The sequence below is a fragment of the Eubalaena glacialis genome, chromosome 4 (assembly GCF_028564815.1).
Source record: "Eubalaena glacialis isolate mEubGla1 chromosome 4, mEubGla1.1.hap2.+ XY, whole genome shotgun sequence".
Classification (NCBI taxonomy): domain Eukaryota; kingdom Metazoa; phylum Chordata; class Mammalia; order Artiodactyla; family Balaenidae; genus Eubalaena; species Eubalaena glacialis.
In genome coordinates, this window is record NC_083719.1 from 70,404,076 (window position 1) to 70,419,662 (window position 15,587).

The 15,587-nt window shown below is 40.9% G+C and overlaps 1 protein-coding gene and 1 pseudogene across 1 annotated transcript; one reads left to right on the top strand and one right to left on the bottom strand.

The window, feature by feature from the left end:
- Nucleotides 1-1,203: 1,203 nt before the first annotated feature.
- On the top strand, nucleotides 1,204-2,436 carry LOC133090864 (tubulin beta chain-like; annotated as a pseudogene).
- Nucleotides 2,437-12,663: 10,227 nt separating this feature from the next.
- On the bottom strand, nucleotides 12,664-13,482 carry LOC133090536 (26S proteasome non-ATPase regulatory subunit 7-like; the record flags this gene model as incomplete). Its single annotated transcript, XM_061188955.1, has 1 exon — nucleotides 12,664-13,482. A coding segment is annotated over exon 1 (819 nt), but the record flags the coding sequence as incomplete, so codon positions are not given.
- Between the last annotated feature and the right edge of the window lie 2,105 nt (nucleotides 13,483-15,587).

Here is a 15,587-nt window from a genome sequence, read left to right on the forward strand (position 1 = left end):
TCTAGTTATAAGACAAATACATCCTGGGGATGTAAGATACAGCATGATGACTGTAGTTAACGATACCGTATTATATACTTGAAAGTTGCTAACAGAGTAAATCTTGAACACTCTCACTACACACACAAAAAATTGTAATTATGTGAGTTGATGGATGGGTTAACTAATCTTATAGTGGTAAACATTTCACAACATATACATATATCAAATCATTATGTTGTACACCCTAAACTTATGCAATATTATATGTCAATTGTATCTCAATAAATCTGGAAAAAAGATGCAAAACTTATTTGAAGGTGTCTTGTAATTAGCAGAAACAGTGAAACTGCTCAGCCTTGAAAGGTAAGACCAGGTCAAGTCTCTTCCAATGTCACACTCGCATTCACCCACATTTGGCCTCCCAAAGGAAGAAGCAGGAGATAAATAAGATGCTTTAGTGGACAGTTTGATATGAGAAACACTTAACTTTTTGACGGTTTATCTCAGTCAGAATTCAGTGGTTATTTCCCATCGTAGTCTAATAACACGAAAGGTAAGCAATCATGTCACTGGTGTCACGCCCTTAGAAATGTGATTCAAGACAGTCACAGTGCTCTTCAACATGTTTTCTTCTTTCCTGATCATTTTTAAACTGGCAACTTATATTTGAAGTGACTTTGAGAATGATTTTTTTTTCTTTCTTCATACAAAAAAGGAGGGGGGAGGGGGGAACATTCCCAAGCTTGTGCTATGAAATCCTTTTGGAACAAACCCAGTTTCTCAGTTAAGTGGTAATCAATATTGCTGCCAAACAAATTATCTTTCCAGTGAGACATAAAGTATATCTTTGTGTTTCCTAAAAATTAAAAAAGCCCTATATTAACCCTCTTAGGTTATGACATGGGCAAAATTATCAATAAAATCATAGCCTTTATGCAAAAGCCTCCAAGCTCTCTCAGAACCTTCCTGCCGCCACATTAGGACCTCACTGTTCCAGCCTCCGGGGCCCATCCCATCCTTCCAGCCTGCGACCAGCAGCAGAGAAAAACTAATTACATACCATTTTCTTGCCCTGTACACACTTTGAAGTGAGCAAAAAGATTAGAGTAAACTTTAACAGTGAGGGAAATTGTGCACATCCAAGCTGGTCAGTGTGGCAATCAAATCAGTGCCAAGTTCTGGGAGGTGACCAGTGATGAACATGGCATCGACCCCACCAGCACCTATCATGGGGCTAGCAACCTGCAGCTGGACCGCATCTCCATGTACTACAGTGAAGCCACAGGTGGCAAATTTGTTCCTCGTGCTATCTTGGTGGATCTAGAACCAGGGACCATGGACTCTGTTCGCTCAGGTCCTTTAGGTCAGATCTTCAGACCAGACAACTTTGTTTTTAGTCAGTCTGGGGCAAGCAACAACTGGGCCAAGGGCCACTCTACAGAGGGGGCCAAGCTGGTTGACTCGGTCCTGGATGTGGTTCAGAAGGAGGCCAAGAGCTGTGACTGCCTGCAGGACTTCCAACTGACCCACTCGCTGGGAGGGGGCGTGGGCTCTGGAATGGGCACCTTGCTCATCAGCAAGACCTGTAAAGAATATCCTGACCACATCCTGAACACCTTCAGTGTGGTGCCCTCACCCAAAGTGTCCGACACTGTGGTTGAGCACTACAACGTCACCCTCTCTGTCCATGAGCTGGTGGAGAACGCTGATGACACTTACTGCATTGACAACAAGGCCCTTTACGACGTCTGTTTCTGCACCCTCAAGCTGACCACGCCAACCTACAGACACCTGAACCACCTCGTCTCAGCCACCATGAGTGGTGTCACCACCTGCCCCTGCTTCCCTGGCCAGCTCAATGCTGACCTCCACAAGCTATCAGTCAACATGGTGCCCTTCCCACGTCTCCACATCTTCCTGCCTGGCTTTGCCCCTCTAACCAGCCGTGGAAGCCAGCAGTATCGGGCCCTCCCTGTGCCCGAGGTCACCCAGCAGGTCTTAGATGCCAAGAACATGATGGCTGTCTGTGACCCCCACCATGGCCAGTAACTCACTGTGGCTGCTGTCTTCCGTGGATGGATGTCCATGAAGGAGGTGCACGAGCAGATACTCAACGTGCAGAGCAAGAATAGCAGCTACTTCATGGAATGGATCCCCAACAACGTCAAGACGGCCGTCTGTGACATCCCACTCCATGGCCTCATAATGGCAGTCACCTTCACTGGCGACAGCACGGCCATCCAGGAGCTGTTTAAGTGCATCTCAGAGGGGTTCACTGCCATATTCCGCCAGAAGGCCTTCCTCCACTGGTACACAAGTGAGGGCATGGACGAGATGGAGTTCACCAAGGCTGAGAGCAACATGAACGACCTCGTCTCCGAGTACCAGCAGTACCAGGATGCCACTGCAGAAGAGGAGGAGGATTTCAGTGAGGAGGCCGAAGAGGAGGCCTAAGGCCGAGGCCCCATGACCGCAGGCTTCTCAGTCCCCTCAGCCTTCTTCCTCAACCGCCCCTTTCTTCTCCCTCAGAATTTGTGTTTTCTGCCTCTATCTTGTTTTTTCTTTTTGGTGGGGGGGGGGGGTAGTTCTAGAACACTGCCTGGTATATGATAGGCGCTCAATAAATATTTGTTGTTTGTTGAATGTCTCCTCTCCCTTTCCACTCTGGGGAACCTAGATTTCTGCCATTCCAGGTAACCCTATAATTCCTTCTCGTGCCCACTCCTCCTACCTGTTCAGTTAACATTTCTCTCTCTGTTTTTGAGGTAACTCTCCAAGAAGCCAAAAATAAATGGGAATTGAAAACAAAAACAAACCAACAAACAAAAACAAAAGCCTCCAAGACCTCCTGAACTGAACAATTCTGACCGGCCCTGGGCATGGCTCTGACATTGGGTTATGAATCTTTTTAAGCTGCAGTGTTTTATATAAAATAAATATATTTTATTTAAATATATTTTTACACAAATGGAATTTCTATATTTCAAGGTAGAATTGTATGTAACTATGCAATTTGGTCAGTTGGATTTAGTTCAGTTGATCTTCATACCATAATATTAAAGGGTATAGAGATATAATAGTTCTAACACTCTTAGAAAGAGCTTTAAAAACTGCTAGGATGGGGGAGGAGCTTCAAGATGGCGGAAGAGTAAGACGCGGAGATCACCTTCCTCCCCACAAATACATCAGAAATACATGTACATGTGGAACAACTCCTACAGAACACCTACTGAACACTGGCAGAAGACCTCAGACCTCCCAAAAGGCAAGAAACTCCCCACGTACTGGGGTAGGGCAAAAGAAAAAAGAAAAAACAGAGACAAAAGAATAGGGACGGGACCTGCACCAGTGGGAGGGAGCTGTGAAGGAGGAAAGGTTTCCACACACTAGGAAGCCCCTTCGCGGGTGGAGACTGTGGGTGGCAGAGGGGGGAAGCTTCGGAGCCACGGAAGAGAGCGCAGCCACAGGGGTGCGGAGGGCGAAGCGGAGAGATTCCCGCACAGAGGATCGGCGCCGAGCAGCACTCACCAGCCCGAGAGGCTTGTCTGCTCACCCTCCGGGGCGGGCGGGGGCTGGGAGCTGAGGCTCGGGCTTCGGAGGTCAGACCCCAGGGAGAGGACTGGGACTGGCTGCGTGAACACAGCCTGAAGGGGGCTAGTGCAGCACAGCTAGCCGGGAGGGAGTCCGGGAAAAAGTCTGGAGTTGCCAAAGAGAAAAGAGACTTTTTCTTGCCTCTTTGTTTCCTGGTGCGCGAGGAGAGGGGATTAAGAGCGCCGCTTAAAGGAGCTCCAGAGATGGGCACGAGCCACGGCTATCAGCGCGGACCCCAGAGACGGGCATGAGACGCTAAGGCTGCTGCTGCCGCCACCAAGAAGCCTGTGTGCGAGCACAGGTCACTCTCCACACCGCCCCTCCCGGGAACCTGTGCAGCCCGCCACTGCCAGGGTCCCGTGATCCAGGGACAACTTCCCCGGGAGAACGCACAGCGCGCCTCAGGCTGGTGCAACGTCACGCTGGCTTCTGCCGCCGCAGGCTCGCCCCGAACTCCGTACCCCTCCCTCCCCCCAGCCTGAGTGAGCCAGAGCCCCCAAAGCAGCTGCTCCTTAACCCCGTCCTGTCTGAGCGAAGAACACATGCCCTCAGGTGACCTACACGCAGAGGCGAGTCCAAATCCAAAGATGAACCCCGGGAGCTGTGCGAACAAAGAAGAGAAAGGGAAATCTCTCCCAGCAGCCTCAGGAGCAGCGGATTAAATCTCCACAGTCAACTTGATGTACCTGCATCTGTGGAATACCTGAATAGACATCGATTCATCCCAAATTGAGGAGGTGGACTTTGGGAGCAATGATATATATATATTTTTTCCCTTTTTCTCCTTTTGTGAGTGTGTATGTGTATGCTTCTGTGTGTGATTTTGTCTGTATAGCTTCGCTTTTACCACTTGTCCTAGGGTTCTGTCTGTCCATTTTTTTTTATTACTTTAAAAAAATTTTTTTCTTAATAATTATATTTTATTTTAATAACTTTATTTTATTTTATTTTATCTTCTTCGTTCTTTCTTTTTTTTCTCCCTTTTATTCTGAGCCGTGTGGAGGACAGGCTCTTAGTGCTCCAGCCAGGCGTCAGGGCTGTGCCTCTGAGGTGGGAGAGCCAAGTCCAGGACACTGGTCCACAAAAGACCTCCCAGCTCCATGTAATATCAAATGGCGAAAATCTCCCGGAGATCTCCATTTCAACGCCAAGACCCACCTCCACTCAACGACCAGCAAGCTACAGTGCAGGACACCCTATGCCAAACAACTAGCAAGACAGGAAGACAACCACATGCATTAGCACAGAGGCTGCCTAAAATCATAATAAGGCCACAGACACCCCAAAACACACCACCAGATGTGGACCTGCCCACCAGAAAGACAAGATGCAGCCTCATCCACCAGAACACAGGCACTAGTCCCTTCCACCAGGAAGCCTACACAACCCACTGAACCAACCTTAGCCACTGGGGACAGACACCAAAAACTATGGGAACTACGAACCTGCAGCCTGTGAAAAGGAGACCCCAAACACAGTAAGTTAAGCAAAATAAGAAGACAGAGAAACACACAGCAGATGAAGGACCAAGGCAAAAACCCACCAGACCTAACAAATGAAGAGGAAATAGGCAGTCTACCTGAAAAAGAATTCAGAATAATGATAGTAAAGATGATCCAAAATCTTGGAAATAGAATGGAGAAAATACAAGAAACGTTTAACAAGGACCTAGAAGAACTAAAGAGCAAACAAACAGAGATGAACAACACAAGAAATGAAATAAAAAATTCTCTAGAAGGGATCAATAGCAGAATAACTGAGGCAGAAGAACGGATAAGTGACCTGGAAGATAAAATAGTGGAAATAACTACTGCAGGGCAGAATAAAGAAAAAAGAATGAAAAGAATTGAGGACAGTCTCAGAGACCTCTGGGACAACATTAAAGGCACCAACATTCAAATTATAGGGGTCCCAGAAGAAGAAGAGAAAAAGAAAGGGACTGAGAAAATATTTGAAGAGATTATAGTTGAAAACTTCCCTAATATGGGAAAGGAAAGAGTTAATCAAGTCCAGGAAGCACAGAAAGTCCATACAGGATAAATCCAAGGAGAATAACGCTAAGACACATATTAAACTATCAAAAATTAAATACAAAGAACAAATATTAAAAGCAGCAAGGGAAAAACAACAAGTAACACATAAGGGAATCCCCAAAAGGTTAATAGCTGATCTTTCAGCAGAAACTCTGCATGCCAGAAGAGAGTGGCAGGCCATATTTAAAGTGATGAAAGAGAAAAACCTACAACCAAGATTACTCTACCCAGCAAGGATCTCATTCAAATTTGACGGAGAAATTAAAAGCTTTACAGACAAGCAAAAGCTAAGAGAATTCAACACCACCAAACCAGCTTTACAACAAATGCTAAAGGAACTTCTCTAGGCAGGAAACACAAGAGAAGGAAAAGACCTACAATAATAAACCCAAAACAATTAAGAAAATGGGAATAGGAACATACATATCAATAACTACCTTAAATGTAAATGGATTAAATGCTCAAACCAAAAGATATAGACTGGCTGAATAGATACAAAAACAAGACCCATATATATGCTGTCTACAAGAGACCCACTTCAGATCTAGGGACACATACAGACTGAAAGTGAGGAGATGGAAAAAGATATTCCATGCAAATGGAAATCAAAAGAAAGCTGGAGTAGCAATTCTCATATCAGAAAAAATACTTTAAAACAAAGACTATTACAAGAGACAAAGACGACACTACATAATGATGAAGGGATCAATCCAAGAAGAAGATATAACAATTGTAAATATTTATGCACCCAAAATAGGAGCACCTCAATACATAAGGCAAATACTAACAGCCATAAAAGGAGAAATCGACAGTAACACAATCATAGTAGGGGACTAACACCCCACTTTCACCAATGGACAGATCATCCAAAATGAAAATAAATAAGGAAACACAAGCTTTAAATGGTACATTAAACAAATGGACTTAATTGATATTTATAGGACATTCCACCCAAAAACAACAGAATACACATTCTTCTCAAGTGCTCATGGAACATTCTCCAGGATAGATCATATCTTGGGTCACAAATCAAGCCTTGGTAAATTTAAGAAAATTGAAATCGTATCAAGTATCTTTTCCGACCACAACGCTATGAGACTAGATATCAATTACAGGAAAAAATCTGTAAGAAATACAAACACATGGAGGCTAAACAACACACTACTTAATAACCAAGAGATCACTGAAGAAATCAAAGAGGAAATCAAAAAATACCTAGAAACAAATGACAATGAAAACACAACGACCCAAAACCTATGGGATGCAGCAAAAGCAGTTCTAAGAGGGAAGTTTATAGCTATACAAGCCTACCTTAAGAAACAAGAAACATCTCAAATAAACAACCTAACCTTACACCTAAAGCAATTAGATAAAGAAGAACAAAAAACCCCAAAGTTAGCAGAAGGAAAGAAATCATAAAGATCAGATCAGAAATAAATGAAAAAGCAATGAAGGAAATGATAGCAAAGATCAATAAAACTAAAAGCTGGTTCTTTGAGAAGATAAACAAAATTGATAAACCATTAGCCACACTTATCAAGAAAAAAAAAGAAGACTCAAATCAAGAGAATTAGAAATGAAAAAGGAGAAGTAACAACTGACACTGCAGAAATACAAAGGATCATGAGCAATTACTACAAGCAACTATATACCAATAAAATGGACAACCTGGAAGAAATGGAAAAATTCTTAGAAATGCACAACCTTCCGAGACTGAACCAGGAAGAAATAGAAAATATGAACAGACCAATCACAAGCACTGAAATTGAAACTGTGATTAAAAATCTTCCAACAAACAAAAGCCCAGGACCAGATGGCTTCAGGCGAATTCTATCAAACATTTAGAGAAGAGCTAACACCTATCCTTCTCAAACTCTTCCAAAATATAGCAGAGGGAGGAACACTCCCATACTCATGCTACGAGGCCACCATCACTCTGATGCCAAAACCAGACAAAGATGTCACAAAGAAAGAAAACTACAGGCCAATATCACTGATGAACATAGATGCAAAAATCCTCAACAAAATACTAACAAACAGAATCCAACAGCACATTAAAAGGATCATACACTATGATCAAGTGGGGTTTATCCCAGGAATGCAAGGATTCTTCAATATACGCAAATCAATCAATGTGATACACCATATTAACAAATTGAAGGAGAAAAACCATATGATCATCTCAATAGATGCAGAGAAAGCTTTCAACAAAATTCAACACCCATTTATGATAAAAACCCTCCAGAAAGTAGGCATAGAGGGAACTTTCCTCAACATAATAAAGGCCATATATGACAAACCCACAGCCAACATTGTCCTCAATGGTGAAAAACTGAAACCATTTCCACTAAGATCAGGAACGAGACAAGGTTGCCCACTCTCACCACTATTATTCAACATAGTTTTGGAAGTGTTAGCCACAGCAATCAGAGAAGAAAAAGAAATAAAAGGAATCCAAATCGGAAAAGAAGAAGTAAAGCTGTCACTGTTTGCAGATGACATGATACTATACATAGAGAATCCTAAAGATGCTACCAGAAAATTACTAGAGCTAATCAATGAATCTGGTAAAGTAGCAGGATACAAAATTAATGCACAGAAATCTCTTGCATTCCTATACACTAATGATGAAAAATCTGAAAGTGAAATTAAGAAAACACTCCAATTTACCATTGCAACAAAAAGAATAAAATATCTAGGAATAAACCTACCTAAGGAAACAAAAGACCTGTATGCAGAAAATTATAAGACACTGATGAAAGAAATTAAAGATGATACAAATAGATGGAGAGATATACCATGTTCTTGGATTGGAAGAATCAACATTGTGAAAATGACTCTACTACCCAAAGCAATCTACAGATTCAATGCAATCCCTATCAAACTACCACTGGCATTTTTCACAGAACTAGAACAAAAAATTTCACAATTTGTATGAAAACACAAAAGACCCCGAATAGCCAAAGCAATCTTGAGAACGAAAAATGGAGCTGGAGGAATCAGGCTCCCTGACTTAAGACAATACTACAAAGCTACAGTAATCAAGACAGTATGGTACTGGCACAAAAACAGAAATATAGATCAATGGAACAGGATAGAAAGCCCAGAGATAAACCCATGCACATATGGTCACCTTATCTTTGATAAAGGAGGCAAGAATATACAATGGAGAAAAGACAGCCTCTTCAGTAAGTGGTGCTGGGAAAACTGGACAGCTACATGTAAAAGAATGAAATTAGAACACTCCCTGACACCATACACAAAAATAAACTCAAAATGGATTAAAGACCTAAGTGTAAGGCCAGACACCATCAAACTCTTAGAGGAAAACATAGGCAGAACACTCTATGACATAAATCACAGCAAGATCCTTTTTGACCCACCTCCTAGAGAAATGGAAATAAAAACACAAATAAACAAATTGGACCTAATGAAACTTAAAAGCTTTTGCACAGCAAAGGAAACCATAAACAAGACCAAAAGACAACCCTCAGAATGGGAGAAAATATTTGCAAATGAAGCAACTGACAAAGGATTAATCTCCAAAATTTATAAGCAGCTCATGCAGCTCAACATTAAAAAAACAAACAACCCAATCCAAAAATGGGCAGAAGACCTAAATAGACATTTCTCTAAAGAAGATATACAGATTGCCAACAGACAAATGAAAGAATGCTCAACATCATTAATCATTAGAGAAATGCAAATCAAAACTACAATAAGATACCATCTCACACCAGTCAGAATGGCCATCATCAAAAAATCTACAAACAATAAATGCTGCAGAGGGTGTGCAGAAAAGGGAACCCTCTTGCACTGTTGGCGGGAATGTAAATTGATACAGCCACTATGGAGAACACTATGGAGGTTCCTTAAAAAACTAAAAGTTGAACTACCATATGACCCAGCAATCCCACTACTGGGCATATACCCTGAGAAAACCAGAATTCAAAAAGAGTCATGTACCGAAATGTTCATTGCAGCTCTATTTACAATAGCCAGGACATGGAAGCAACCTAAGTGTCCATCAACAGATGAATGGATAAAGAAGATGTGGCACATATATACAATGGAATATTACTCAGCCATAAAATGAATGAAACTGAGTTATCTGTAGTGAGATGGATGGACCTAGAGACTGTCATACAGAGTGAAGTCAGAAAGAGAGAAACAAATACCATATGCTAACACATATATATGGAATCTAAAAAAAAAAAAAAAAAAGTCAGAAGAACCCAGGGGCAAGACGGGAATAAAGATGCAGACCTACTAGAGAATGGACTTGAGGATATGGGGAGGGGGAATGGTAAGCTGGGACAAAGTGAGACAGTGGCATGGACATACATACACTACCAAACATAAAATAGATAGCTAGTGGGAAGAAGCTGCATAGCACAGGGAGATCAGCTCGGTTCTTTGTGACCACCTAGAGGGGTGGGATAGGGAGGGTGGGACGGAGGGAGATGCAAGAGGGAAGAGATATGGGGACATATGTATATGTATAACTGATTCACTTTGTTATAAAGCAGAAACTAACACACCATTGTAAAGCAATTATACTCCAATAAAGATGTTAAAAAAAAAAACTGCTAGGATAATATATACTGACATAGTTTGTATGCTGTACAATTCTACTGCTGTCATATAGCCAAAGCCACCATTTCTATTTTCTAAAATGTCTTAGGACATGAGAAAATTATGTGATTTCTAAAAGACAGATAACGCATAATAGAGCATATCAAGCACTTTGAGAAACACTGCATTTATATCATTAGCACATGTTGTATCTTTCTATTATTAGCAAATTGCAGGCTTAATAAGTATTTGAGGATGGAAAGATGGAAGATGCCACGGAAGGAGTTTACTAAAGGTAAAACATCATCACGCTAAAATGAGGTTTACTTGGATGAGCTGAACACATTATGAATTATTAAGACAGGTTGGTTGCCATCACCCTAAAATACTATAAGGTGGTACTATTTAGAATTATTGTCAATCCGCAATTTACTAACTCAGAATGCATTTCTTCATATAACTCTAGGTTATATTTGAGCAGAATCTATACAGGTGATGGTTGAAAAACGTGCATTCATAGTGAAAAATATAGGAACAACATTGCAACACTAAAAATATGTAAAGACATAATAAGAAGTAACAAGATTACTACAGTTTTTTGTTCACTTGTTTCAAGAATGCTTTATTTCATGAAAAACGGGATTACTTTTGTAAGGAAATAGGTAGAAAAATTTCAGGAGATTCTGAAGTGTGTTTTTAAATGATTTAGAGGTTGAGATAGTGATCTCTAGGGTAATTCTCTTTGAAAATATTTCTAAGGAAATCTGGAAAAAATTTGTCTCTCAAGGAAAAAAAATTGTTTCAGGATGTTGAGAAAAACAGAAAAAGATTTATGTGATCACCAAGAGATGAATAAGAAACAGAATGGTTGGGTCAGCTGCTCCCCTGTGTTAGTGATCAGGTACTACTGTTATCAGGGGTTCCTAACTGTCATCCTGACTTAAGCAGACCCCACGGGAGGACCATGTGTACTCTACCGATGGTATACCCAATCTTAAAGTTGAATTTAATTGCCTTGTAGTGCCTGCACACTTTTAAAAGGAAAAAAAGATGGTATCAAGAATAAAAGAAATTGCCAAAACCTAATCCCAATAATAGGCATTCATTAAGTAGATCACATATTTTTATATCATTATATATATTTTTAAGGATGATGATAGAATAACCATAAATTTTATCATCAAACTAAAAAAATTTGGGGGGAGCAAAGAGATGTTATTAAAAATGACCCTAGGAAAAGTGATATAAATCAGACTGATCCAAGCACACCAGGACTTATAAAATATTATAAATTATATATTCAAAATTGATAGGTTGTAGAAGTGTATGAAGTAGCTCAACGTCATTAGATTATGCCAAGGTGTTTTCTAAAGTGACTGTGCAGTTTATCACATCTTCACCAAAACTTGATATTACAATACCTTTAAATTTTACCAATATAATGGGTGTAAAATGTATTTCATTATGGTTTAAGTTGGCATATCCCTGATTACTAATAAAGTTGAACACCTTTTCATAAGTTTATTGGCTGCTTATTTTTCCTCATCTGTGAAATGTCTGTTAATGTCTTTTACCTTTTTCTCCAATAGATTGTCTTTTCATATTGGTTTGATGTTTTCATGTTCTGGACACTATCCTTTATTGGTTATTTGCGGGGGGGGGGGGATCTTGTGATAAATTAATATGATATTTATCACTGTTTCTTCATGTTTTATTATTTTGATGTATTGATTAAGAATCCATTCCTATGCAGAGTTGACCTATTTACTTCTAAAAGTATCTAAGTCCTGCCTTTCATAATGAAACGCTCCAGCTGTCTGGAATTGATTTTTGCATATGGTGAGGGGAGATCTTAGGGGGAAGGGTGGAAGGCAGTTGCCCCTCACTTAGTGACATTCAGAGATCTGAATACACATCCTCTGCGGGCAGCAGGTACAGTGGACTGGGTCAGAGTCATGCCTGAGCAAGCTGAGAAGAGCTTGCCCTAGTGGCTTCTGCCAGTAGAGCAGACTCTGTGCAGGGTCTCTGATGTAGTCTTGCTACCGATGCAGGCCTGCAGGTTTGTTGCCTTTTTTACACATGTGCAGCCTGAACGAACCCACGTAGGCCACTGGGCAATGCAGATAACATACCCAACCCCACCCAGCACATGCCCAGTACTGTGCTTGCTTATATCTCTAGACACATGCTTTCTCATTTTGGTCTCCAAATATTTTCCTTCATAAATTAGCCATGCATTTGAAAATATGTTTTTTATGTTTTATCCAGTACTTTAAATGTCCTTCCCTAAGAAGTGTTCTATGAACATCTATCTACTTAGCCAAGTTGCCTGCAACAGAAGTCTGTAATGTGGTCTCAAAGTGCTTTGAAGTGGAGTCTAGACTGAATGAGCATTAAACCAAAGTTTATGCTAAAGGTGTAAACACAGTCCCTGTTTTTTTTTAATAAGATTTTAATTTACAAATTAAAAAGCTACTTTTTTTTCCTGTTTCTCTTCTTTCTTTACATCACTCTTTTCCTTATCTTTCTCTTTCTCTTTGTTATCTTTTCTATCCTTTTTGCCGTCTTCTTTTTCCTGCCCTTCTTTCTTCTCTGCATCCCAGTTGGCGATCTTGTTGTTGATGAGGTTGTGCAAGGCGACCACAGAATGGATCAGCGAGGCCAAATACACCACCACCATCTGGTCATTGGTCTTTAGGTAAAAGGCCTTGACAAACTCCTGCAGGCTGACATCTGGCAGCAGGTTGAAGACATCCTGCATCTGGTAGATGATCTGATGGTTGATGGGCAGCTTGCCTGTGGCCACTTTCTGCAGGTAGCTCCTGATATCCAGAAGCTTGGAGTTGAGTCCCTTCAAACCATGGACCTGGTTTGTGATCTGCTGGGAAAGAGTGCCCACTGTAGTGTCTTTGATGTCCCATAACAAGTGTTCAACTCCGACTTCCTCAGCTTCTTCTGCTCCAATTTCACTGGTTACGTGCTCAAATGTTTTTGAGGTTGGAGTTCCATCATCGTGAACTTCTTCCACCGAAATATATGCTTCTGTGGGCAGTCCCAAGTCCTTTGGTTTCACGTCAATGATGACCAATACTGAGTTAGGGCAGTATCTTTTCATGAGTTCATTGATGGCGATGTCATTCTTGTGTAGTTTAGGGCCTGTGTGGTACCACCCAACTATTCTTTCTCTGGCATTGACCTTCTTAAACATTCCATATATGTTTTCCAAATAATCGTGGTCTAAAAACCAGACAGAATCATCTTTGTCATCTTCATCGAAAGGACAAGTGATGCTCAGAGACATTAAGTTTCTTTGCCAACGTGACTCTAATTTTGTTTCTGAGAACACTGTTTTTATTTTTTATTTCTGTCTTGTTTCTTAGGGATGGCAGTGGTATATTTCCCTCAAAATCTTTGCAATGCCTTTTCCCAACCTTCTGACAAAACTCATTTTAGTGAAAGGTCTATAGCCATGTGTAAAGAGGAAAAGAAGAAGAAAGAATTGAAATTTTCTGATTATCAGTAACAAATTACAATTGGATAACAGGCACTAAAAATTTAGTCAGAATAATCAACTGAAATATATTTTCGTGTTGACATGCTTAATAGGAAATATACCTTCTATCTTAGAAGATTAAATTTTAGAACACAATACATTATGTATCTACTGTTTTATCATCATTATTTGGAGGATTTATTTCCCTTTCTCTCATAATCAAGTTACAAAAAGGATGTTTTCTTAGGTTGGGTTCTCAGGAAACAGATTTGAGATGGATATTTGCCTGCAGAAAATGTATTGGGGAATGCTTTCAGGCACATTACAATAAGGGAAAGGGGAAAGAAGAATTGAACAGAGGGAAGTGTTAAAGTAAAAGGCAACTGCAGCAGAGGCCTTAGCTTTTCCTATGGTGAACTCTAGCTGCAATGGTCTTTCAAAGTTGTCCTGAACTGAGGCAAGGGGACTAAGCCTCTGTCCCCCACATGACCCAGTCATGGGATGAGGGGTGCCATGGAATTGGGGATAGGGCACAACCATAGGCAAAGTGGCTTCCTTTGGCCAAGGGCAATTCCTGTAGAAAGAATTCATCTCTGAGCTATGGCAACCAAAATTCTCAACAGTTGGGACAACATATGCCTTGGTCCTGGTTTGGGGTGGGAGGCATCTCCCTTGGGAGGAATCTGGGCAGCCTACCAGAGCATTTTTAATTTTAAACAAGAAGTATAGTAGGCTCTAAGCAACCAGTGTTTTCTGACACTGACTTTTCTGCTGACTTCTTTTAAAGTACTCCAAAATCAAATAAATTTCTCTAATTACCTCAAATCTTGAGAAAACTTAATTTAAATATTAGAGAAACAGAAATGATTAGAAATTAGAAATTGGAAAGCTTATGTGCTTTGGTTTTTTTGACGAAGCTTTATTTTTACAAATGAGGACACTCAATTTTAAGAATAGTACTAAAACAAAATGACACAAATCAGAGAAAAATTTCAAGAATGCTAAAGCACCACTTCTGATGACATCTGTAGTGAATGCTGTGGTGTGCTGCCAAGATCCCCCTCCAGGACCGTGACATCTATACCCCTATCAGCCAGGATGTTGGCTACTGACTGTTTGCAATTAAGTTTTCTCCTGGAAATTGCCTTTGATAGAAGAAAGCCACCTGCTCAAATATCACTTCATCTTTAAAGATACTTCCCTGGTGGCGCAGTGAATAAGACTCTGCGCTCCCAAAGCAGGGGGCCCGGGTTCGATCCCTCCTCAGGGAACTAGATCCCACATGCATGCCACAACTAAGAGTTCACATGCCACAACTAAGGAGCCCACAAGCTGCAACTAAGGAGCCCACGTGCCACAACTAAGGAGCCCATGCGCTGCAACTAAGACCCAGTGCAACTAAATAAATAAATAAATAAATAAATTTTTTTAAAAGATACTCTTAATTTGGCATCTGGTTAAAATCTTGGCCTTGCTGCCTCAAATTAGGACAGCTCTGAATGACCATCCCAGCTCCAGAGCTCCCCACATAATCAGCTGAGGCCTTTCTTGCAACTATTGGGTTGGCCAAGAAGTTCGTTCCATAACATCTTACAGAAAAACCCGAACGCACTTCTTGGCCAACCCAACTCATCACAAATCAATCTCTCCTTTTGCCCAATCCTGCTTCCTTTACACCTCTTTACATATCCTGTATCCAAGAACACTTGGATCCAGTCAACTTCCTGAACACATATCTCTGTTGAGTCTTTTTTCCAGGGAATTTGATCTAAGAGAGTTAGTACCATGAATAATCCCAGGAAGCAGACTCTAAGATAAAATGTTTGAGTTGGATCATCCTTTGGCCAACTGGCAATAAGAACCCTGTCACCGGGGCAAAGTAGATTCCTGATGTCTCCTAGCATGCTGTAACT